The 26064-nt window shown below is 48.2% G+C and overlaps 1 protein-coding gene across 1 annotated transcript; it reads left to right on the forward strand.

The window, feature by feature from the left end:
- Nucleotides 1-565: 565 nt before the first annotated feature.
- On the forward strand, nucleotides 566-21646 carry VPS26B (VPS26, retromer complex component B). Its single transcript, XM_037842000.1, has 6 exons — nucleotides 566-1098; nucleotides 9899-10055; nucleotides 14134-14298; nucleotides 16807-16982; nucleotides 18597-18739; nucleotides 19123-21646. The coding sequence occupies exons 1-6, from the start codon at nucleotides 876-878 to the stop codon at nucleotides 19267-19269; spliced, it is 1011 nt and encodes a 336-aa protein (XP_037697928.1). The 5' UTR covers nucleotides 566-875; the 3' UTR covers nucleotides 19270-21646.
- Nucleotides 21647-26064: the final 4418 nt, after the last annotated feature.

Here is a 26064-nt window from a genome sequence, read left to right on the forward strand (position 1 = left end):
GGTCCACGTTTTCACAGGAAGAGGCCGCAGTAGCCATGTCAACTAAGGGAACATGGCCACCCTCTCCCACCGCACACGCGCAGTGTCGCGCCCTGCCGGCAAAGCCCGGCGGAATGCGCACGCGCACGCCTCTCCACAACCGGCCCGGGCCGCCCCTCCGCCCGCACTGATCAGTGGTCCGCTAGCTGCCGAGCCCCGGAGGCCGGCCCGGCTTCTCCTGCTGCATCTCCTGCCAGCCCCACTCGGAGGGCGGTTGCACGCACGGGCTCCACTGCTCTTTTCCCGGCCCGGGCACTACGCAGTAGCCTGGATCGCGCCGCCTCAGCAGCTGCTCTCGCCCTGCTGCCTCCTCCGCCCCTGCAGCCCTCCTTCCGTCCTCCCGCCACGGTGACAGAGCGGCCGCCCGGCGTCGTCCTCCTGCCAGTGCAGCAGAGTGGGGCTGCCCCCGCCCCCGCCAGCAGCTCCCGCCCGCAGTCTTCCCCACCCCCCGCCCGGCTCCCAAGATCCGTGTCCAGATCCCTGGCCTGCCCTTAGGGTAGCTCTCGCCACCGCTGGCAGCGCCTCCCCGCCGCCGCCAACAACAGCACCCCTCCTAGCAGCGCTCCCTCCAGCAGCCATCCTCCCTCTAGCACCCCCTCGCCCCTTTAGCCGTTCCCCTTCCCCTCCAGCAGCCCCCTCCTCTAGCTTTACTCCCTCTCACCTCTAGTAGACCCCCGATCCTCTATACCTCACCCTCCAGCAATCATCCCACCCCCGCCAGCCCGGGACGGGACCCGCACCCAGCCCCTGGCCTTCCCTGGGAGCAGCCCGGCCGGGAGAAGAGGGGCGCTGCGTGCTTCCACCCCTGCGCGCCCCCGGCCCGGCGCGGCGGCGAGATGAGCTTCTTCGGCTTCGGGCAGAGCGTGGAGGTGGAAATCCTGCTGAACGATGCGGAGAGTCGGAAACGGGCCGAGCACAAGACGGAGGACGGCAAGAAGGAGAAGTATTTCCTCTTCTACGACGGGGAGACCGTCTCCGGGAAGGTGAGCTTGGCGCTCAAGAACCCCAACAAGCGGCTGGAGCACCAGGGCATCAAGATCGAGTTCATCGGACAGATCGGTGAGTGCGGCCCCCAACCCGGGCGGCTGGGCTGGGGCGCCGAACTCCGAGGGCAAGGGTGCATTCCGGCCCGGCTCGTCGCAGGCCTGTCGGACTCTTGTCAGGCGCATGCAGCCACGAGGCCCGCCTGTGGGGGACCCCTCCCCCGCCCCCCACTCTACTCTCTCACCTGCCAAAAGTGACAGCGCACCGTCATGGACTGGACGTGGCTGAGGATCCCAGGGCTGGCCCTGCCTGCCTTTTGGGATGGCCACCTTGCCCTGGGCTACCCCAGTGGCCTCTTGGAGATGCTCTAAGCTCTCCTTCTCTGGTCTGGCCGTGACTTGCAGCTGGGAGCATTGCTGGAGACCTCTCCTCTAACATTGGGGTCCTAATCACTGGATCCCTACAGCCATCACACCCTAAGTTAAGCCAGTCCTCTGTGCCTCCCTTCCACCTTCCCAGCCACCTTCGCTTTCTTTTTAGATGTAGGTGTGGGAGACACTGCTCACCAAGTCTCATTTGTCTTCTCTTAGCTCTGAACTGCCTACTTTATCCACGTTTGAGAAGACTTATCTTCAGCCACAGCCTTACTGCCCACCTAGCCTGTGTTTTTTGATTTCTTTATTAGAATTCAAGTTTCCAGTACACTAATTTTTTTCCTTAAAGACAAAGAAATGATGGGCCTAAAGCCACAATTAGTTGATAAAAATTTCTTGGTGCTCTATAGTCTTCAAGCACGATTATTAATCATTGGAATCAGAGAGGAAAAACAGTAACCACAGAGATTTTGGGAGCTGCCAGTCAGGACTGGGTGGTCTCAGTTCTGAGACTCTTTGGAGTCTTGTAATTATTCGAAGCCTCAGGTACTTCTGAAATAAATTGGTCAGGAGCAGATTCACTGTAAATTCTGGGAATCCATGCCCTATACCACACATTGCATGTCAGTGTTTTGAGAAGTCCTTGCTGGGGATACCTGTTAAACACTATTTCTCACATCCTGACACTTCAGCAAAGAATTTGTGACCTGCCTTCTACAGAGGCAGAATGGGGAGGAGGCCCAGGATTGGAGCCTCCTGTCCTGGCTATGCAGTCCAGAGGTCAGCCTGGAGCATTTTGCCTGTGGGATTTAAGAAAATGAAACCAGGCTGAAGACTGACTGATCCTATACTAATTGTTGTCACCTTAAAGCCAGAGTGCAAGAGAACTTTCATTGTACCAGGAAAGGGGCTACAGAATGAGTCCCATGCCCTCTGCTTTCTGGCTTAGATGGGCTGGATGGAAGAGCTGCTCAACAGCACAGCTGACGTTTGGCGCCTGATAATTCTTTGTTGTCCTTTGATGTTTAGCGGCATTCCTGGCCTCTGCCTTCTAGTTGCCAGTAGCATCCCCCAGTTGTCACCACCAAAAATGTCTCCAGACAGTGCCAAATGAGGATAAAAATCACTCCTTGTAGAGAGTCACTGGGTGGATGGGTTGAATCCAAAGCACTTAAAATGCCAACTATAATAGATGACAGTCAAGTCCTTGCCTACTTAGAATGGTTTTTTTTTCAGGTAGTTTTAAAGTTATTGCATGGATTCTTGGACTCTGTAACAAAGTGTAGACAGACATGTTCAGTCTGTGTCTGTGCCATCTCTCCCAGATGATGCCTCATCAGGAGGGGAAACATAAGGTAGAATGGCCATACCTCAGAAAACATGCAGTTAGCTGTTCCAGGAGGAAAAGTGTAAAAGGCTCTTTAGGCTAAGTGAAAGGTAGATGAGGAGGCTGCCTGCTGTACCTGCTTGGCCTGGTCTTAATTCCTTGAATCCCAAGACATCGTCCCTGCTGAGTTTCCTCAGTACCTTTGGTTTCTTCCACTGATAACTCTGGGAGCTGACTGCTCTAGGCTGGGTTGGCCATGTGATTTGGGGGAAGCCTGCCCCTCTCCGGGCCTCAGTGGAAAAATAAAATCACCGTGTGAGAAGGTGGAGCATGCTACAAGCCCCCAGAGAGGATTCCTTTATACAAATTGAAGAAATAGAGGCAGTGGTATTTCATTTCACAAACTCAATTTGTGACCTGGTTTATGACCAACTGTTAGCCATTGGCTTATACTGTTCACTCTTTATGTCCCCCCAAAATAAGATTGGCATGCTTACTTAACAAGGAGTGCATGTGCCAGCCCTATGCTTAAAGCCCTGGCTTCAGCCATGTGGACAGTCACACCTGCTGTTGCGTTAGCGCAATCCAGCTGCCGAGCTTAAAGTATATAGTTCACGCTCAATTATCCCCTTACCCAAGGGAGTAGTAATAGACTACTACAGACCGTGTTTCTCATGATTTGGCTCTAGAATATACTTCTTGATCAAGGACAAGGCATCAGAATGAACTTTCTAGTTATATGTGACCTACACAATGTAAGGAGTCTGTGTACCTAAAATACCCATGTTGTCTGATAGTCAAGATGCACCAGCCTATGTGGGGGCCACGACGTGATGTTTTTTAGCATCTCATGTTCCTTCTCTTCTATACCCCCATCATCCCCCCAAGGAAGCAGGGCATGGAGCATTTGTGTCCCAAAGCCAAGACGGTCTCTGTGAGCTGACCTGGGCACCAGAGCGAGGCTAGTGGAAACTGGGTTGTGGTTGTGTGGTTTTCTCCTCCATTGCATTCTGTGACTATGCATGAAGCAACCTGGAGGTCAGAAGTGGGTGTAACTTCCGTTAAGTTTTGAGGTCTGGTTGTTCAGGTGATATATGGGGGTTAGAAAGTTGATATTGCCACTTTCCTCCCTCCTCAGTGCTTCCCGTTTTAACTCAAGAAGATCATACTTCTTTTAACACATAATCTGTTGGGTTAGGGTCTTTCTTTTTTTCCCCTCCCCACCCTTCCCCTCCCCTCCAGCATGGACTTTACTAAAGATGAAGTGAGGGAGAATTGCCTGGCTTAAAAATGAAGTGATTTATATAATTAACCTTTTTAATCTTTATGGTTTCTTTTTTCTCCTGATGAACATATACTTGTCTCATCTGTGTGTTCATTATAGGGACAGTCTGGTATATAATTTGGGGGTTGAGCAGACTGGAGTTACTTAAATTATAGAAGCCCCAGTTTATCCTGACACCAACTTTGCCAAGGCGTTGGGAGGATTAGAGATGATATGCAGGCAGCTCTGTCCTTGACACATGTAGGTATTCGGTTAAAGGCAGTTAAGATGACATTGATTGTCATTTTCTCTTTCCTTGTTAAGAAAAATCCATCAAGAAGTTTTCAGGGGCTAGAACTTTAAACACCATCACCTGTGCAAAATGTTTCTGTGTTTGCTTCAGGTTAGTCTCCTCTTCTGAGCTACTTGTCTGCCTCCCCCTGTTGTCTTCCAAGTACCTGCGCCAGGTATGCAGATAACCAGGTGAAAATGATTTGGAAGGAATGTCACCCAGCAGCATCCTGTGCAGAAACAGCTTTTTGGGTTTTTTGTTGCATTGGATTACTTTGGGCCCAGTTCCTAACAGCTGCCCAGATATAGCGCAATAAAGCTCCTGCCTAGACCGTGTTTTGGAGGTAGGCAGGAAGAGGTGTAACTTCTGCTGCTGGCCTCTTTTCATTCTATAACTTTCCTTAGCAATCTCATCTACGCCCCTGACTTCACTGACTTCCTATATTCTGATAATTCCCAAACTGTTTCTTTGGCCTGTCCTAAACCCTCAATGAATTTCAAACCTGGGTTTCCAGCTATGCCTGGACATCAATACCCGGACACCCCACAGGTACCTCAAATACACATCTGCAGCAGAAACCCCTACCTCCACGCCAACCCCAGCTCTGCTTCTCTGCCTGTTTTCTCCATTTCAGCTCAAGTCACCTGGGTCCATTCAGCCTCCAAAATCTAGGCATCATCTAAGGCTCTTCCTGCTCCCTCTCCTGCTTCCACTGGCTTCTAAATTTTAGGCTGCTGTAACTGTAATATATCTTAAAACTCCGCTTGCTGTCCATTCTCAATTCTACTGTTATTATTTCTGTTTGTACTAATTGCCTGACTGGTCTTTCTGCCTTTGTTTCCCTGTTCCTTCAGCCCATCTTTTGGAAGGGGAACTTTCCAAAAGGGAGCCCCATTTTAAAAATTCTTCTCACTGAGTCCCTGTTGATTAAAGGGAAAATGTATACGCTTAGCATCCAAAGCCTTCCTGAACTGGTCACCGACTCCCTTGCCAGCCTCATCTCTCCCTAATCCTTCTCCTTCACTATGTGAGGCGTCTTAAAAATGCTGTGTTCCTTTTACAGTCTGGGTACCTGCTGCTTGTATATGGACATCATTCTGCAAGATCTGATGGTCTACCCAAGTTATACTTATTCTTGAAAGACCAGCAAATTTCATAGCCGTCAGAGATCCTTTAGAGTAGGATCAGACCAGGCTCTGACATTTTTGTACACGTGTCTGTCACCCTCACTAAATCATGAATGCCAGAAAGCCAGGGCACCTTCCATCCATCACTGTACCCGGGGCCATCTTCCCTCTGTCACTGCACCCAGAGCCTGGCTTCCTTCCATCACCATTTCCCTATTACGATCAGTGCCTCATACATGGGTGGTATCCAGTAAATACTGTTAATTGGATAAATTGGTCAGGCCTACAAATTAATGACACTGTCCTCTGGATATTTCTCTCACCTCCTCTTAGATAAACCTCAGTTATTTGAATGAAAGAAAGGGAGTCTAAAGATGTTCTGCTTGTTACCCTTAGGTTGAGGTGGATGTGGTAGATGAGCTGGGTGAGGGCGGTGAACTGGAGGCAGGGGGTGAGCCAGGTGGGGTCATGTGCTGGGTGTGGTGGGGGTGCTGAGCATAGGTGAACCAGGCGCAGTCAGTGAGTCTGGTGATCTGGTGCAGACTCACTGGGCCCACTGAGAACTCAGGGGCTCTCCCTGGCTGCCGTGCCCACCCTTCTCCTCCCCCAGTTGCTCCCTCCTCTGGGGAACCGGGGTAAGGCCACCTTCAAGCTGAAGGCAGTGCCCCTGCTTCAGCATCTCCATCACACCTTCTTATGCTGAGTTAAAGCTGATCTCTCCCTGTTGATAAGACAACAGGGACTGTCAGACCTGTGGTTCAGCTCATCCTGCTCGCACTGCTCAGATGAGCCCACCGAGAGCATAAGGTCCTGTCCATCTACCGCAGCCTGTATGTGTTCTGTCCTCAGCAGGTGTGTAAGCCCCGCTGGGACCGCTGCAGCAGCCCCTCTGATGGCCAGGTCCATGCCCCTACGATGCCAGGCGTCTCCCACGTTGTTCCAGGGCTGTGCAGTCTAAGCCAGGGCACTTCTGTAGCTGGTGGCCCTCATCCTTAGAAAGATGCCCTGTAATATACAAAGGCACAGGGTGCCGAGGGGAGCAGTGTAAGTTAGGGGAAGGAGAGGCCGTGTTTCAACTGGGATCACCCAGGGAATGTTAATAGAGGACGTGAACCCGAGCTGGGCCGCCATGGAGGCAGATGAGGTTAAATAAACAAGAAGGTCAAACTCAAGTGGAGAGCAGACAGGGCACTTACTTCAAAGCCACATAGATAATATCTGGGTATTTTAAAAGTTTTTAAAGGTAAGGCTCCTAGAGGCATCTGAATCCATCAGCACCAATCAGGTCTGTGCTTCTGGAGGCATCTGCATTTCAATCCATCAGCCTTTGAAATACTAAATTACATGCACACTGAGAGAAAGCCCTGAGGCGCAGTTGCCCTGGTGTGTTGGCTATGATCCAGGAGCTCCAAGTGGCGTAGGGCAAGCAGGAATGTCACCTCGGTTGCCAGCCAGCAAACAGTAGCTGGGAAAACTAGGACGAGGGGTGAGGAGGGTCTTGGGAGGGTTTGCCCTCGCCAGCCTGTGCTTCTTCCTTGCTGAGCAAGAAGCCTGGGCTAAATGTGGTCTTGGCTCCTGCACTGTGTCTTGGATGTCTTTGATGGGAGGACCCTGTGATGCAGAGCTGGCTCCATTTCCTTCCAAAGTGGCAAATGCCCTTCTCAGCCTTTGGTGGCAAGATTCAACCATGAAGACATCCTGAGTACAAAAGCCATTCCCTCCTGTTGGACTAAGAATAAAGCTAGGGACAGGGAAATTACCTTAATGAGAAACTTGGCTAGTCCCTACTTCTACTTGGAAATGTCTGTTTTCTCTGAGGCTCTGGTGGCTGGGAAGAAGTGGGGATGATTTGGAGTAGCGTCTTTGGGATGGAATGAGGTGGTTTACAGTCTCCTTAGGGCACAAACCTCTTGCTAGAACAGCCTTGGATTTTTAAATTACATGAGAGGAAACCAAACTTTTGGCAAATAGCTGCTATTTCTGTCCCCTCTGCCCCACAGTGTTTGCAAGAGAATTGCACGTGGCTTATAAATCATAAATTAAAAAGCCAAATCCAGCCCCACTTAGACCACACACTTGCCACTCTTCCAGGATGCTTGAGGCAGGAGGTGATACTAGTGTGCACCCTGGAGAAAAAGCGCTGGAGAGAATGTGATGCTATCACAATGTGGGGAACATGTTGCCTGCCAAAGGTCCCCAGCCGCCAGCCAGCCAGTTTCCCCTGCCAGGCCCGTTGGAGCGGCTTTGCACCGTTGCTAGGCTTCCTCGGTGCTGGCAGCCCCGGTGCTCTTGGATCCTCCTCTGTTGTGCTGATCTCTCATGTTGCCTGCGGGCTGCGATCAGATTTGTGTATTTTTCCATCCTTCTCTTGACCCTGGGGTTTCATGGACATTGGGCCCCACCCAGCCGTCTCTCCCCTGGAGCCATGGCCATAAGCCAGTGAGGTGCATGGGCCAGCTTCAGGCTCCACGGATCAGTGCCATCGAGAAGGGCTGGTGTGGCAAGAGGCCAACCAGAGCAAGTGGAGGGGCCCCTACCGTGGCCAGCCCTGGCCCTTTTCTACCCCTTCTACTGGGGACACAGTGCCTGGAGTGTAAAACCAACAGTAGGGCCTGCGTGTTTCCCTGGGTGAAACCCCGCTGGTTCGGTATTGACATCTCATCTAGCTGCTTTGCAGGGTCTCACTCACTGCCCACAATGCCACCACCCCTGAAACCCCTTAGTGTTTGGGAGAGAAGGTAGATTGTCTGTGATACAAGATCGATCAAAGTGTGATGACACGAGAAAGTCTGTGACAAGCTCTATCCACAGAATATGCTGTCAACTCATACAGAAGATCACCTGCTGGCTTGGGGTTCAGTTATCCACCCTGCTGCTCCCTTCATGCCTGCAGACAAATCCTGAAACAGAGTCCACTCTACTTCAGAATGTCTTCCTCTCAGGGTTGGTTCTGCCCTCAGACCAGAAAAGCACCACTTGGGACCATCTTGCTCCTCCTGGGAACAGGTCTGAGTACTGAGTCGGCTCTGGGGAGGCAAAAGATCTGGTTCCCTGGGCCTCGTGCTGTCAGGGTGGGCTCTAGAGCAAATGCTGCTCCCTGACAGCCCCCAAAGCTCCAGTCACCCCTGAGAGAGATGGCCCCCTGGGCTCTGGAGAGGGTGAGAGCCAGACCAGTGGGGCCGTTTCCTGGAGACTCCCCTCTGCACACCTGTCCCCTTCTCCCCAAGCAGCATGTAGCAGAAGTCACCATGCGCCCTGCCTGCCCTGTTCTGGGTGGTTTGCCCCACTGCAGGTGGGCAGTGAGCACAGGGCTTCAACACAGAGATGCCTGAGGGTTTGGGAGCTTGAGCTGTCACAGTCAGTGTGGGAACCCGGTGCAGTGCCCAGGGTTCAGGGTGCATCCAAGAAGCTGGAGGTATAGGCTGAGCAGTCCAAAATGGGAAAGGAAGGCCAAATGTATTAGTGAAGCGCATACTTAAATAGCAGAATGCAAACAAGCCTGAAATACTGGACAAATGGGTGGCATGAACTTAGAATACAGAAATACCAGAACCATTTCCAGAAGAGCAGTAATTTAGAGCAGTGCTTCTCAAAGTGTGGTCCAGGAACCAGCAGCCTCAACATCCCCTGGGAGCCTTATTAGAAATGCAAATCCTGGGGCCCCACCCCAGACCCACTGAATCAGAAAACACCAAGGGAGCAAGCTGGGGTTTAACAAGCCCTCCACGTCCCCCCCCCCCAGCAGCTGCTGTCTGAGATACACTGATTTAGAGGGAGGGAGTAACCTTAAAACTGTTATGTCAGATTAGCCACTGCATCTGAATGCTGGCAGTTAATATGGGTTCTGAGTCTTACTGCCTTTAATCCTTGCAAAACTTTTATGAAGTGGGGTGCGTTGTAATCCCTGTTAGACTAGGTCTCAAGAGTGGGTCTTCCTGGGGGGAATCTGCTCCAGTCTCAGCTGTGTGCCTCACATCCTTCACCTGTGAAATGGGGTAATAAGGCCCTGGCTGAGCATCTCAGTTCTTGTAAGATGACATGATCAAGTAACAACAAATACACTTCTGAAAGTCAGAGTTGTTAAATAAAATAGCGGCGGTGTTTTTGATATTGGTCCCCCGACACATCCCTTACTCAAGTGCTGTTCTCCTGTCCCAGAGCAGGAGTTTGTGGGGTTCTTTCTATGCTACAGGATTTCAGCACATAACATGGCAGTGTTTGGAAAGGAGGGTGGTACAGAGACCACCATATGGGGAGAAGAGCATGTGTGTGTGTTGGGGGGTAAGGGTTAGGAAAAGAAAGGGAGTCCAAAGTCAAGGCGGGAAGAGGTCTGTTCTGGGGGAAGTCCCTTCCGTCAGCGGGTGGAGAGTGGAAAGAGTGGAAAGACCCTCGCTGACCCTGTGCGCAGGTCAGGGTGTGACGGAGGAGGGCGGTGCTCTCTCTCTCTCTCTCTCTCTCTCTCTCTCTCTCTCTCTCTCTCTCTCTCTCCAGAACTCTACTACGACCGTGGGAACCACCATGAGTTTGTGTCCCTGGTGAAGGACTTGGCACGGCCTGGAGAGATCAGCCAGTCGCAGGCCTTTGACTTTGAGTTCACCCACGTGGAGAAGCCGTATGAGTCCTACACGGGGCAGAACGTGAAGCTACGGTAAGCTGTGCCCACCCCCGCCCTGCCCCCTAGGACCTGCCCATGTTGTGGGAGGACCCACGGGGGTCTTCATGGCGAGAGGGTCTTTGTTTGGGTGCTGGTGCAGCAGGTGGTTGAGCCCAGTGGTCTGCTGGTAGATGTTTAGCTTCTGGCTCTCAGGGAGGAAAAAGCCCTGGTTTGCTGCATTTGTCAATTTCCATAGTGTAAATATTCCCTGCACGACCTGTTTCAAAGTACCCTGAAGGCAGAGTCAGAATCCCCAGATGTAAATACTCATCAGAGCCTAAAATCCTAAAATGTGGCAAAGCAATTAGGAAGTGATGAGTTTTGAGTGTTACCCTCATTTTAAATATCATTTATTTAATTAAGTTTACATTAATAACCGTATGTGTGACAGCCGGTTCGTGTGCTTCTTGCCGAGCCGGCCCGGGCACAGCATAGCTGGGCGCTGGGGGATCCCATGCCCGGTTCAGCCTGCCACGCACACAGCCCGGCAGTGTGGTCTTGAGCAGGTTTCATGTGCTCTGTAACTCAGCGTCCTCCTTGAGAAACAGGCAACAGATTTGGATCCTAATTCTAGACTTGTCCCCTCCATCTCTCGGAGATGATGGGAAAATGCCACACGGCACGACAAGTTCTCTGAAAATTAGTAAACATGTTGTAAATAGATGTGATTATTTATTGCTCCAGGCCTGAAAACTCTGAGGCTTGGGTCTGACTCCTCAGAGCAGCTGAACTCTGAGGTCTGCACCAAGACCATGCGGTGTCCTGGGCTGAAGCAGGCTCCCTGCCGCCCGCGGAGCACCTGGTCTCCTGAGAGCAGCTCATCTGAGCACCGGGAGGCCTGGGCTTAGGACAGCCTGGGGACTGCACCCCGTTCCCTCCCCTTTTGTCTCCCTGGCTTCCCTCTTCCATCAGAAGAGATTTTGTGGACTCTTCTTTTTACATCTTTGCAGGGAGGCCTCACGGCTGGCATGTTCCCCACTGTCTTAGTTTGCTAATGCTGCAGAATGCAAAACACCAGAGATGGATAGGCTTTTATAAAACAGGGGTTTATTTCACTACACAGTTACAGTCTTAAGGCCACAAAGCGTCCAAGGTAACACCTCAGCAATCGGGTACCTTCACTGGAAGATGGCCAACGGCGTCCGGAAAACCTCTGTTAGCTAGGAAGGCAGCTGGCGTCTGCTCCAAAGCTCCGGCCTCAAAACGGCTTTCTCCCAGGACATTCCTCTCTAGCAAGCTTGCTCCTCTTCAAAACATCACTCCCAACTGCACTCAGTTTTCTTCTCTTTGAGTCAGCTCATTTATATAGCTCTACCGATCAAGGCCCACCCTGAATGGGCGGGGCCACGCCTCCATGGAAACATCTCACCAGAATCATCTCCCACAGCTGGGTGGGTCACATTCCAAGCAAATCTAACCAGCATCAAAACTTCTGCCCCACAAAACTACAAAGATAATGGTATTTGGGGGACACAATACATTCAAACCGGCACACCCACCAAAGGTAGTGTTTCAAAAGTGAATTCAGAGAAGGCAGCAACAGTGAGCTTGCAGTGGGATTTATTATTATTTAATTTTGGTTTTTGCACTAGTTTTGTCTTAAGTGTTTTTATGTTGGAAGGAAAGGCACTGCAGCCCAAATTAGATGAAGACTACAGGATTCGTGTTGAGAAAGCGAGGAGGCGAAGAAAGGAAAATTGGTTCAGTACAGCTTGTAGAGGATATGAATTCCAGATTAAGAGCTTATATCATACTTCCCAGGTAGAAGGAAGACATGAGTTTTTTGTTGTTGTTTTTTTTTGCTTTTAGGCAGGGGAGTGGCTCTCTAGTAAGATTGATTGTGTGTCAGTGTGTAGCATTTGGTGGATATGGGAAGTGTGTGGAGACAGAACAGCGAGCAGGCTTCTCCAAGGCCCCAGGAGTTTTACATTGGTGGGTGCGATGGGAGCAGGCAGAAGGCAAGGTGGAACGGTTGTCCACAGAATTCACCAGGGACACCACAGAGGAGGTGAGGGCTCAGGGCTAGCAGGTAGGAGAGTCACCTAATTCTAGAGATGAGTTTGAAGCGCTGGCAGAATACAGAGGTGGAAAAATTCACCGGACAACTGGAAACGCAAGCTTGGAGTGCAGGACAGAGGGGAAACTTCAGAGGGCTCCACTGGGCACACCTGTTCAGGGCCATGACAGAGGTTTTTCAAGAAGATCCGGGGAGGGGAGGAGAGAGCAGGGCTGGGGGGCTCGGACTGTAGAGGACAGAAGGAGGAGGATGAGAAGAGTCAAGGGCGATGCCTCCTGGGCAAGCACTCACTGGGAAGGAAGAGGACGTGCTTTACGTTCCTAATGCAGAACAAAACCACTGGATTTGGCAGCGAGAGGCCATGTGTTACCTTTTGGAGAGCAGTTTGTTGGGTGGTGGGGGCAGAAGCAAGGGGTCCAGAGCAGTGGATGGGGAGGAGGGCCCAGGGCCTCTCTTGTGACAGCTGTGCCTGAGGCAGGTCAGGTCAGGAGGGCAGCAGGCCTGGAGATCATTTTTGGGTATCGATGGGTTTGGGACTTGTGTAAGCTCAAAGGAAGAAGCCTTTAGCTAGAGAGAGATTGAATATGTTGAGAAGATTAGAGGGATTGAAGGATCAAGGTGCCAGAACAGTGGTTCTCAACCGAGGCTCCCACAAGTTAAAAAATGTAGATGCCTGAGCCTTCTCCAGAACCATCAGCTCGCAGGGGGGCCTGGGAACCAGGGTTTCTCAGAGCCCCCCAAGTGATTCTCATGTCCTCCAGGCTGAGAATCCGTGTGCTGGGTGGAGGAGAAGAAAAGGTGTTGAGAAACAGAGGAGGACACGCTGCTTGAGGATGCAGCCCTAAGTAAGAAACAGCGTGAGGCAGAGAAAGGAGATTATCATCATCTTGATGTCTCCTTGGTAGAGGGGAATGGGAGGGGAAGCCTGGGAGCCTGAGCAGTTAGAAGAGGGATGGGAACAAATGTCTTGGGGAACGTGACGGGGAAGTTACTGAGAGGAATGAAAGGGTTGCCAAGGAGCAGCCAGCGCCACACAGACGGTGGTAGCCTAAATGTGGAGTTGATCCCAGTTAGCATTTTTTAATAACTTCCTCCAGTAATGCTTGACAGGTGGTAGGGATTATCCAAGTTGTATTTAGATGAAAAAATCACTAAAGGGGTGTGTTCTCCATGGTTGGACGTTAGCGTGGAGCTAAGTCAAGGGGACCTAGCTAAGTCAAGAGATGCTGGGGAAGGCATCGTGGGAATGTAGTCACACAGGCCAGGCTCGGCTGCAGCCCTGCAGCGGCTGTGTCTCTCTGTTTTCTTTCCTGCTTGTCCCCTTCTGCAGTAAACCTTACCCAAGCATCCAAGTCTCAGCCAGAGACTCTTCATTGTTATTCGCACAAACCAGGTCCTTTCACCCCTCTGATGCTTTATATACACGTTTGCTTTGCCTGGAATGCACTTTTCTGCTATGTTTTCTGTTTATATGCCCATCACCCCCAGTGGACTGTGAACATCCTGTGAGTCTGTATTTTGTTCATCCTATATCTAGCACAGTCCTTGGCTCAGGAAATGTTTGTTCAATGAATAGCGGACTTTGTTTCTCCATCCTGTTCTCTTTAAAGTGTGAGTGACTTAAAAAAGGCTTGTGGACAGAATAACTTAAATGAATGGATACACAAGGATGAGTAGGAGACAGATCCCTGAACTCAGAGCTAGGAGCTAGTAGAAGAGATGAAGTCTGTAACCAGCACAAGTTAAATAGTGTTGGCACCACAAAAGGCTGAAGAATAGAGAAGTCAGAGGAGAGAAATCACTTTGACTCAGGGCAGAATTCTTAACCCCGGGTCATAGATTCAAGAAGGAATATGGAGGGAGTCTTTGAACTCCCTGGAATGGTGACCGCACAGTTCTTTGCGTAAGTGCATGCAGCATTTTTTCCGAGAGAAGGGCCCATAGCAGTGAACTGTCAGGGAGGGAAGGGGTTCTCTGGGCCGCGCGAGTCTCTGCCATCTCTGGCCAGCATCTGGACATGAGAGTGTCCATTCACGCTGCGACCACCTCGTACAGGTATTTCCTTCGAGCCACCATCAGCCGCCGCCTCAACGACGTCGTCAAAGAGATGGACATTGTAGTCCACACACTCAGTACATACCCGGAGCTGAACTCGTCCATCAAGATGGAGGTGGGCATCGAGGACTGTCTGCACATTGAGTTTGAGTACAATAAATCCAAGTAAGTGTCCTGGGCCCCATGGTTGTGGAATAGGGAGGTTAAGGTAGGACTTGATCCGAGTGCCAAGTAAGGGAGCCCCACAATGCAGCTCATCATGGTGACCTGCCGTGAGGGGAGAGACCCCAGAAATATAACAGCGGATATGTGTACTGGGCTGGCTAAAATGGGATTGCCAGGAAATAAAACTTCATGTTACTGAAACTGTACTAAATAAGAAGGTAGATATAAATGAAACATCCTGTGATGTCTTTCAAAATCAAGCTAAACAAACTGGACCTTGTTTGTTTTGGATTCTAGGCACACTTATTTCTTCTACTAATGATGATAATGTCAGAATACCACTCCCCTCTTTAGAAATTCAAGTGACAAAACCAGACTTTTTTGGTTGCTCCCTCCTGAAATAAAATGGCTTGTAGCAAAGAATATCTGATGCATTTTTTATGGCAAGCTGAGAAGCCATGTATGTTTTAAATTGTTTACTGTTAGAATGTTCAAACTCTTCTTTAACTGCTTGTATTATCGCAAAATGCACTGACAGTCAAAAGTGGACCACAAGCATCTTTCTTATGAATGTAACACATTCCTGAAAATGTTTGAAAGTTTTCATTCAGCTCACCAAGAGCTAAAACCTATCATAAAATGTCCAACAAGGGTTCGCACTGTGCTGCTGCCCTTGGACACCACGACCTCCAGAGGCTCGGTGCAATGGGAGCTGAGCCGCAGGGTTCCCCTTTGAAGGGGATGGGAACAGGTTTTTTTTAAAGCTTGGTACATACCTGGTACCTAGAAGAGGGGTGAAGGAAAGGCGTATTTTCCCCCTGCCTTCCAATCTGATGCCCACTGACCACTGCAACCCAGAGTACCCCTCTGGGGCTTCATCTCTTTGACCTGCCCCCACGATGGAGCTGTGTGATGGGCTGGGAGGTAGGTCGGCCCAGGCCTGGCAATGGGATGTGTAAGTGAACAGGCTTCCTACCCTTTTATCCTCAAAGAATCTGGGCTCTGGGTGGTCCTTCAACGCCTGTCCACCTGGGGATTTGGCACCAGCCCACATGCAGTGCCTCCTTGCAAGAGCTCACAGTAAGCTTATAATTTGGTATATAAGAGCCCCTCTAAAGGTCTGTGTGTAATGTGAAGTCCATTCTGCAAACCCAGTGCTGCTCCCTAAACCCTGCCTTGACCTCAGGGAACCAGTGCTGTGTGAAAGTGTATGTCTTGCACAGTGGAATGGAACAGACCACAACTGGGAGCCAGGCCTCTACTGACACCAGGAGACTGGGTTAAGGACAGCAGGAACTAAGCATGTTTGTGCCTAGGATTTCTCATCTGAAAAATGAGGGGCTTCCAGTAAGCCAGTGGGCTTCAGGCACATATGATGCCATGGAAAGGGTGGCGGGAAGGGAACGCCAGGGGCAGGGCCCCGGGCCCCCACCCGCCCTTCAGACCAGAACAGCTCTTTTATCCATCTTTGGTATGTATGCTTCTGCATAAGGCTTTATTCAGAATAAAGGAGTGGTTGATTTATAAAGGTATGAAAACCCCTAGAACCTAAGATCTCCAGCATTCCTTCTGACATGCACAAGTGGCCCATATGTTGCTTTTGTAAGTATTCTTTAGGGATCTCCTTAGAGTTGTCTACAGCCTTCCTGATTAGGTGGTAAGCAGAGGGGTAATATGTAGTAGTAGGAAGAACACAGGCCTGAGAATTAGGAGCCTAGTTCACATCTTGTCTCTTCCCCCTACCCAAATCCTGGTTTGTGTATTCATCCTCTTTGAGCTTCCCTTTCTTCACCTGCGCTGGAAGGAGGTTGAATTCTAACGTTCCTGCCAACATTCATGCCCCACAGGCCTGAGTTCCAGGATGAAAGACTTTGCTGTCCCCTTACCATGTGTCATACAGGGCTGTGCACGTGCAGGCTACCAGCGCAGGGGTAAAAGTTTGGGGAGCAGCAAGTCTTCTGCAGCGTGGCTGGGTTCCTAACAGCTCACAGAGCAGCGGCACCACTGAGCGGAGGCTGGGGGCAGGCACTGATGGAAAGTGGTTCATTCTCCTTTCTCTGCTGCCCCTGCCAGTCCGTCTGTTGGGGCAAGGCAGGTAGACACTGTTTGCTGTTAGCCACCTGCGCCTAGTTCCTGAGAGGTATTACCTGGAGACTGGAGAGGGAGGGAGAAACCTGGCCCCTGTGCTTGTGGACTGGTCTGTCAGTGCCCAAGAATGTCTCAAAAAGCACACAAACACAAAAGGCCTAAAAGGGAGAAAACATACTAAGATCAGATGAGCAAACATGATCGAGCAAAGTAACATTTAGGAAAAGCTGCCTTTGAGTGGGATATGGAATGCTGAGGGACAGCAGTTAATTGGGTTCAAGTAAAGAATATATTAGGAAATCATTCTGCAACACCACCACACATGGCAACTTACTCGACTGAAACCAAGAAAGGTATGTAAAAGTGCAGAGGGCCATCTGCTGGACAAACGTCTCATTTCCTTAACTTTCTCCTCCCCAGATACCACTTGAAAGATGTCATCGTAGGGAAGATATACTTCCTGCTGGTGAGAATCAAAATAAAACACATGGAGATAGATATCATCAAGCGGGAAACGACAGGGACAGGCCCCAATGTCTACCACGAGAACGACACCATAGCCAAGTATGAGATCATGGATGGGGCACCTGTGAGAGGTGAGCTCCCGGGACCCCTACAGCTCTCAGCCCCCTGCTTTTCCTCTAGGCCCATCCCAGAATGATGGAGGGGCTTAGGGGATTTTATTTTAAAGTAAGATCTACTTATTAACCTATAAATTCCTCATCTCTAAATTGGACACCGTGGATCTCACGAAGGAGGGCTGAGTGTTTGGAGCTTCAGGGTCCCCTATGCCATCTTCACCCAGCACAGCTCTACTTGGACCTCGTTTATATACTGTGCTTCTGTTCAGGATTTCTTTCCACGAGTTATGCCTGCTCAAAAGTAAATTGTTTGAAAAGTACTTTAGCAGATACAGTTTGAACATTTTTCTCTTTTTTCCTTTTGACATTCTTGCCACTTGGGAGCAAGAGAGGAATGTATGATACTCATTTTTGTTGCACCTAGCTCTGGTGAAATGGCTCATCACCGGTTTCATTCACCAAGCACTATTGAGCCTCCGAGATTATTCTGGCTGACACTGCCAGGTCCTGGAGGTGGCTCTGGGAATTCAATGGAGATGGTCACCTCCCCTAATGGAGCTAACGTTCTACCTGGTGGAGTGGAGCTACAATCAGTTATTTGAAAAACCCATGTGGTTATTTGGGAGTAGCAATCATTTATGTTCCCACTGGGTCTGCAGCAATAGATTTCAAACCGCTTTGGTGTTTCTGGGGTTTATTCAGTTTGTCCCCACAGTCTCTTCCTTGGGGAAGGAGGAGTGGCATAGATTTTGCATCCTGTGACACGGGGGACGTGGCAGCAGATCCGTGGGTGCTACCATGCCAGACCCATGGGGCCTTGGAGCAAACGTTCTTGGTGCTCTCAGATGTCCCATATTTTCCGCCAGTGGTGCAAATACAGCCAACTGCCGTTTTTCCAGTACAAATGAAACAGGGCACCGAGAGAAACAATATGAAACAGCAGATAATTAAAAACCATTTATATTTAGCTTTAGACTACATGATAGATTTGGCCTTTCCCAGTGGAATTACCGCCCTAATTTTGTTCCACTTATACCCCAAAAGACACAGTGTTAGAGCTGGAAGGCACCAAAAGTAATATGCAGTCTGATTCCATAATTTTCCAAATGAGAAAATAAAGGTCCTGAGAAAGGAACAGACTTACTTCAAAGTCAGACAGCTGGTTCCTGGAGGAAATGAGGGTTTTCTTCTTTCCAGACCACAGCACCTCCCTGCCAACCCATATTAGAGTGGGCATGTATTTGGGTGGGGAATATACTGATTAAGGATGGAGGGAGGTGCCATCAGGCTTGCTGGGGACATGGTGAGTTACCTGGGGTTTCCCAATTGCCTCTTGAAAACCTAGCAACAAAGCACATCATGTGTGATCAAAAAGAAAATGCTTCACAGCCACATGCCCATGCTGTTCATGCTCCTGCTGCTTGCTGTCCCCTATGCCAGAATGCTGAGGACGTCCTGAGGCAGGGAGCCTGGGGTCAGGCTCTGTGTCAGCAGCACACCCCTGGTCAGCAAAGGTCGGCCGCCCCCTCCTTAGGGCCTGAGCCCCGCTCACTGCGGGGGTTACAGAGCGGCGTGGCAGAAGGGGCCACATTTTCGCCCCAGCCCTCATTCCCTGCTTGCCCCTCACAGGAGAGTCCATCCCGATCCGGCTCTTCCTAGCGGGTTATGAGCTGACGCCCACCATGCGGGACATCAACAAGAAGTTCTCGGTGCGCTATTACCTCAACCTGGTGCTGATCGACGAGGAGGAGCGGCGCTACTTCAAACAGCAGGTGAGGCCCAGGACACCCCGTCCGGTCCTCATGGTGCCTGAGACAAGATGGGCAGGTATCACTCCTGCAGACCCACTAGGTGGAGGGTACAGAGAAAGGGGCTCAGGCTTCATGCCGCTGGTTGTCTCACCAAGAGGTGACCCCACAGCTGGAGCAGAGGTCTGCTTTCTCAGGCCTGATCTCTGCAGCCAGGCATCCTTCCTACCCATGGTGGCAGGAGCCCTTATGGCAGTGAGGGTTGGGAGGCTGCTGTCTTTGGCAGGAGAGAAGCAGAGGAGGTTTTTGCCCAGGATTCCCCAGGAGGAAGTGGGGAGTCTGGGAAACCTTTCCCGTGCTCCCTCTCATGGTGCCGTGTTGCCCACCCCTCATCCCCCCTCCTGCAGGAAGTGGTCTTGTGGCGGAAGGGTGACATCGTACGCAAGAGCATGTCCCACCAGGCAGCAATTGCTTCCCAGCGCTTCGAGGGCACAACCTCCCTGGGCGAGGCGCGGACCCCCAGCCAGCTGTCTGACAACAACAGCAGGCAGTGAGGCCCCTGGGGCTGAGATGCTGCTGGGCTTCTGCCCCAGCACCCCCACCTATCAACACCAGCGGTTAGAGGGGGAGGGGAAGAACGGGGTGTCACTCCACCGACCTGTTACTTGCAACCTGAAAAAAAAAATCATGTTTTTGACTTCACTTCTTTTCTCTGAAGGACCTAAGGGGCCTGGGCTGGGAGGCCATGTCCTTGGGATTCTGTAGCTGAAAGAGGGAATAGGGAAGGGGTGGCATCCCGAGAGCTAGTATCTCCCTGGAAAGAGGTGCATTCTGTTGCAGCCTTCCACCTGGGGGAGCCGAGACCAGGCATCCTTGGCTCTCCGTACTTCTTGATCTGAGATCCGAGCAGCCCGCACAGCCCTGGGTCCTGGCAGAAGTGGGGCCTGCCCCATCTACAAGGGCAGGGGGATGATGCTTGATCAGGACACTGCCTCCTTAGGAGTCTCGGATGTGGTGCTTTGAGGATGCCACAAGCCCTTCCGGCAATGCAGGGACCCAGGCACCTCCCTCCAGTGGCTTCTCTAGATTCTAATCAGTAACGCCTGGGAGGAACTGGAGCCTGTGGAGGCACCTTTCATCCGTGAGAAAGAGCTGGGCATAGGGAAATCCCAGGGCGGTATCAGCAGCGTTGAAAACAGGCTGAGCCCTGCCCCAGGGGAAAAGTGTGGAAGCCTGAAAATGGTCTGTTCCTGGAGGGACTCCTCTTTCCACTCTAAGGTCTGGGCCCCACCAAGCCCCAAGGGAGGTGTCCAGTGAAGAAGCCTTGATTCCTTTGTTCTCCGTTTAATCTTGGGGCTGTGGCATGGTTTCAACCACTTGAAGGTATTGTTCCTGCTACTGCCCAAGCCCCTTAGAAGACTCTGCTACTACAACTTCAGAATCACCCTGCTTGCTAAGTCACATCTTCATCTTCACCAGTTGGCTCAGAGAGTTTAGGATCAGTGATATGTTTTGTTTACAACATGTACAGAGCCCTCGTGGGTGTTGTTACACTACGAAAGAGGGCTGTGTTCACTCTGGTGCACTGTGCTCCAACTACAGGAGTAGAGGTGTGTGCTTCCTTCCCCACCTCACCTCACCTGAAAATGACCAGAGCCACGTTCCAATTGGCCTCCCTTCCCTCACAGAAAGAGCCAGTGCCCGCCATTGGCCAACAAGGATACTGTTCGGCTGAGTTCGAGGAAGCAGGGGCTTTACTTATCCTCAGAAGTCAGTACTCATGGAGCCTTCGGGTGCTCACGGAGCAGAGCTGAGACTGGGAGGAAAGGCATTTGGGAGATTTGAGGTTGACTGGGGGCAGCGGAACTGGGCAAGGTTGTTTCCCCCACGTTGGGTCCCACGTTGAGATGAACAGGATTCCCCCTCCAGCTGCCCTTTAATTATCGAGGCTGGGGCTTGAGCGTGTGAGGGAGGCAGGTTCTGTGGCTCTTCATCTTTCTCAGAACATAAGATTAGGCTCTGGTTGGCCTCCTGTTAATGGTGTTATAACTCCAAAGCATCTGATTCCTCTGCCTCCCAGCTGACAACACAAATGCATTCTCCATCTTCCCTAACATCTAAGACCTTTCTTCTGGGAGAACTAGAAGACAGAATCTGATTTTATTCTTCCACGCGCTGTGCACAAGCCAGATCTTCTGTTTTCTTGTACTCTACCCCATTCTCTACTTCTCTGTCCAACTGTGGAAGTGAGGGGAGGCCCCTGTACCCCCACTCCTGGGGGTGCGTCAATACCCAACCAAGAAGTGTGAGTTGTAAGCAAGCAGCTGCCATGTTTACACGTTTTTTCATGTGTGGTCTTTTCAGTGGCTGCCTTTTTAACAAAGAATACCGTTTTCATGATCTGATTAAATCAGCCCCTGTGGTTTTGGGGGCACTGTGTCCATGGTTCACCAGGCTCTTGTGCTTTCTTGGGTCTTACTCCTCAGACAGACCTGCTGCCCAGCCTATGCCACTTCCTTTCCCCGGTGCCAGAGCCCCTGCTGGGTGCTGATGCTACCACCTGCGGCAGACAAGTGCATGCCCAGGAAATGCATTCAGGTTTTACCCTTCTCTGACAATGGGTCCTGGAAGTGCAGAGGGTGGCAACCACGACCTCAGGGGCAGGCAATGAAGGCAGGCAGAGAGACAAGTTAGAGCTTTGTGGGTGTTTGGCAGACTGAAGGCCTCAGCCCTGCCTCCTGGTATTGCAGAGATTGTTAACTATTAGCTACAGTCAAAGAAGACGGAAGAGGACACCCTGCATCTTGCTGAGCAGCAAAAGGAGCCAGCCTGAAAGCCAAAATTCTGCATTGGATTCTAAACTGTACCCAATGTTGTTCAGAAAGAAAAGCTTTCCAACATTGTTTTGAAAGAAAAGCTTTCCAACACTGACATTGTGTTTTTTGTGTTTGTTTAGAAGTTGTGGGTTTGCAGAAAATCATGCACAAAACAGAGTTCCCATATACCACCCTATTATTAACGTCTGGCATTAGTGTGGTACATTTATTACAACTGATGAAAGCCTATTTTTATAGTTGTACTATTAACTATAGTCCACGGTTTACCTTAGGGTTCACAGTTTGTGATGCACAGCTCCATGGATTATTTTATTTTTATTCTAGTAACATATATACAAACTAAAATTTCCCCTTGTAACCACATTCAAATATGATTCATTGATGTTATGCTCACAATATTGTGCAACCATCACACCAATTTTGGTAATCCAAAACTTTTCCATCATCCCAAATAGAAACTCTACATTTTAAGCCTAAACTCTTTATTCCCTATCCCTACCCCTTCCCCTGGTAATCTATATTCTATATTCTGACTCTATGCATTTGCTTATCGTTACTATTTTGTATTGGTGAGCTCAATATTTGTCCTTTTATGTCTGGCTTATTCCATTCAACATGGTATCTTATCAGAACTTCATTCCTTTTTATAGCTGAATAATATTCCATTATGTGTATGTACCACATTTTGTTCATCCATTCATCAGTTGATAGGCACTTGGGTTGCTTCCACTTCTAGAAATTGTGAATAATGCCACTTTGAACACTGATGTGCAGATATCTGAGTCCCTGCTTTCACTTTTTGGGGTATATACCTATAAGTGGACTGCCAGGTCATATGGTTAATTCTATACTTAACTTTCTGAGGAACTGCCAAAATGTCTTCTGCCATTTTACATTCCTACCAGCAATGAATGAGTGTTGCTATTTCTCCACATCCTCTCCAACACTTGTAATTTTTTTTTTAATAGTCGCCATTCCAGTGGGTGTGAAATGGTTATCTCATTGTGGTTCTGATTTGCATTTTCCTTATGGCTAAATGATGCGAAGGATCTTTTCAGGTGCTTTTTGGCCATTTGTATATCTTCTTTGGATAAATGTCTGTTCGAGTCTTTTGCCCACTTTTAAATTGGTTTTGTCTTTTTGTTCTTGAAGGATTTCTTTATTCTGTATATTAAAACCCTTATCAGATATGTGGTTTCCAAATATTTCTCCCATTGTGTAGGTTATCATTTTACTTTCATGATAAAGTCTTTTGATGCACGAAAGTTTTTAATTTTGATGAGGTGCCTTTAATCTATTTTTAATTTTGTTGCTTGTGCTTTGGGTGTAAAGACAGAAACAGAGGTCCTGAAGATGCTTCCCTACATTTTCTTCTAGGAGTTTGATAGTTCTGGCTCTGATGATTTAGGTCTTTGACCCAATTTGAATTGATTGTTGTATATGGTATTAGGTGGGGAGGGGGTAGCGTCCACTTTCATTCTTTTGCAAAAGGAGATCCAGTTTCCTCAGCACCATTTGTTGAAAAGACTCTTCCTTCCCAATTGATTGGTCTTGGCCACCTTGTCAAAAATCAGTTGGCCATAAATGTGAGGGTTGACTTTTGAGCCCCTGATTTGATTCCATTAGTCTATATGTCTGTCCCTGTGCCAGTACCATGCTGTTTGGATTACCGAGGCTTTGTAATAAGTTTTTAAGATCGGGAAGTGTGAGTCCTCCAACTTCATGCTTTTTCAAGATGTCTTTGGCTATTCAGGGCCCTTTACCCTTCCAAGTAAGTTTGATGATTGACTTTTACATTTCTGCAAGGAAAGTTGTTGGAATTTTGATTGGGACTGCATTGAATCTGTACGTCATTTTGGGTAGAATGGGTATCTTAACAACATTAAGTCTTCCAATCCATGAACATAGAATGTCTTCCCATTTATTTAGGTCCGTCTGTATATTTCTTTTGCCAGTATTTCGTAGTATTCTATGTTTAAGCCCTCTACATCCTTGGTTAGGTTGATTCCTACATATTTTATTATTTTAGTTGCTACTGTAAATGGAATTTTCTTGATTTCTTCTTCTGATTGTTCATTACTAGTCTATAGAAAAACTGCTTTTGGGGTGCTGATCTTGTACCCTGCCACTTTGCTGAATTCATTTATTAGCTCCAGAAGCTTTGTTGTGCATTTTTCATCACTTTCTGGATATAGGATCGTGTCATCTGCAAACAGAGGAAGTTTTACTTCTTCCTTTCCAATTTGGATGTCTTTTATTTCTCTTTCATACCTAATCACTCTGGCTAGAACTGTCAGTACAATGTTAAGTAACAGTGGTGACAGTGGGCAAATATCTGAGTCCCTGCTTTCACTTTTTGGGGTATATACCTATAAGTGGACTGCCAGGTCATACAGTAATTCTACACTTAACTTTCTGAGGAACTGCCAGAAACTGTCTTGTCCCTGATCTTACGGGGAAACTTGCAGTCTTTCACCATTAAATGTTAGCTGTGGATTGTTCATATAAGCCCTTTATCACATTGAGGAACTTTCTGTATTCCTAAGTGTTTTTAACAAAAGGTATTAGATTTTGTCAAATGCCTTTTCTGTGTAAATTGAGATGATCATGGTTGTTGTTTCTTTTCCCCTTCATTCCGTTGTGATGTATTACATTACTTGGTTTTCTTATGTTGCGCCACCCTTGCATACATGGGATAAATCCCACTTTATCATGATGTATAATTCTTTTAATGTGCTCTTGGATTTGGTTTGCTAATATTTTGTTGAGGATTTTTACATCTACATTCATAAAAGATACTGTCTGTAGTTTTTTTTTTCTTGTGGTATCTTTATCTGGCTTTAGTATGAGGGTGATCTTGGCCTCATAGAATGAATTAGAGATTGTTCCCTCTTCAAATTTTTGGAAGAGGTTCAGCAGGTTCGGTGTTAATTTTTCTTGGAAAGTTTGTTAAAATTCTCCTGTGATGCCAGATGGTCCTGGGCTTTTCTTTGTTAGGAGGCTTTTTGGTTATTGATTCAATCTCTTTACTACTTATTGGTTTGTTGAGATTTTCCATTTCTTCTTGAGTTTGTATGTTTCTAAGAATTTGTCTATTTCATCTAGGTTATGTAGTTTGTGTACTTTTCTTCATACTATCCTCTTATAGTTCTTTTTATTTCTATGGGGTCAGTAGTAATGGCCCCCTTTTCATTTCTGTTTTTAATTATTGGTGTCCTCTTGTTTTTTCTTCATCAGTCTTGCTAAAGGTTTGCAATTTTATTGGTCTTTCCCAAGAACCAACTTCTGGTTTTGTTGATTCTATTGTTTTTGTTCGTTTAATTCTGTGTATCATTTGTCTCCACTTTGATCTTTGTGACTTCTTTCCTTCTGCTCACTTTGGGTTTTAGTGTTCTTTTTCTAGTTTCAGTTTGAGGTTACATTTCTGATTTGAAATCTTTTTTAATGTAAGCATTTAGAACTATATATTTCTCTCTCAGCACTGCCTTCGCTGAATCCCATAAATTTTGGTATGTTGCATTTTCATTTTTATTTGCCTCAAGGTATTTCCTAACATCATTTGTGATTTCCCCTTTAACCCATTGGTTGTTTAAGACTATGTTGTTTAATTTCCATATATTTGTGACTTTTCCGTTTCCCCCCGTTATTTCTAGCTTCATCCCATTGTGGTTAGAGAAGATACATTGTATGATTTCAATATTTTTTAATTTATTAAGACTTGTTTAGTGACCTAAGATATGGTCTATCCTCGAGAATCATCTGTGTGCACTCAGGAAGAATGTGTATATTCTGTTGTTGGGCAGTGTTCCACATCTTTGCTAGGTCTAACTGGTTTAGAGGATTATTCAAGTCTTGTATCTATTTCCTCATTGTCTAGCTGTTCTATTACTGAAAATGGTATATTAAAGACTCCTGCTATTAATGTGGAACCATCAATTTCTTCCTTCAAATCTGCCAGTATTTGCTTCTTATGTGGTGGGGCTCTGCTGTGAGGTGTATATATATTTATAATTGTTATGTCTTGTTGAATATGACCCCTTTATCAGGCTATAACCACTGTCTTTGTCCCTCTTAACTGTTTTTGACTTAAAATCTATTTTATCTGATATTAGTACAGCTACTCCAACTCTCTTTTGATTACTATTTGCAGGGTATATTTTTTTCCATCCTTTCATTTTCAACCTACTTATGTCTTTGAATTTAAGGTGAGACTTTTACAGACAGCATATACTTGGGTCATGCTTTTTATCCATTCTGCCAATCTCTGTTCTCTGACTTGCAAATTTAATCCAATTACATTTAAAGTGACTGCTGATAATGCAGGACTTTTTTTCTGCCATTTTGCTATTTAGTTTTTGTCTTACACCTTTTTTGCTCCTCTATTCCATTCATGCCTACTTCATATTTATGATTTTTTTGTATTGTACCATTTTGAGTACCTTCTCATTTCTATCAGGATGTATTTTTCATATTTTTTCCTTGTGGTTACCATGGGGTTAAAAATCTAACATC

Source organism: Choloepus didactylus, chromosome 6 (assembly GCF_015220235.1).
Source record: "Choloepus didactylus isolate mChoDid1 chromosome 6, mChoDid1.pri, whole genome shotgun sequence".
In the NCBI taxonomy this organism is placed as follows: domain Eukaryota; kingdom Metazoa; phylum Chordata; class Mammalia; order Pilosa; family Megalonychidae; genus Choloepus; species Choloepus didactylus.

What these genes read in the sequence shown, in the direction of transcription:
- VPS26B (XM_037842000.1), top strand. Translation starts at nt 876, where the DNA reads ATGAGCTTCTTCGGCTTCGGGCAGAGCGTGGAGGTGGAAATCCTGCTG. An exon ending in CGAGTTCATCGGACAGATCG is followed by an intron (nt 1,099 to 9,898) that starts GTGAGTGCGGCC and finishes CTCTCTCTCCAG; the next exon opens with AACTCTACTACGACCGTGGG. An exon ending in TTTGAGTACAATAAATCCAA is followed by an intron (nt 14,299 to 16,806) that starts GTAAGTGTCCTG and finishes TCTCCTCCCCAG; the next exon opens with ATACCACTTGAAAGATGTCA.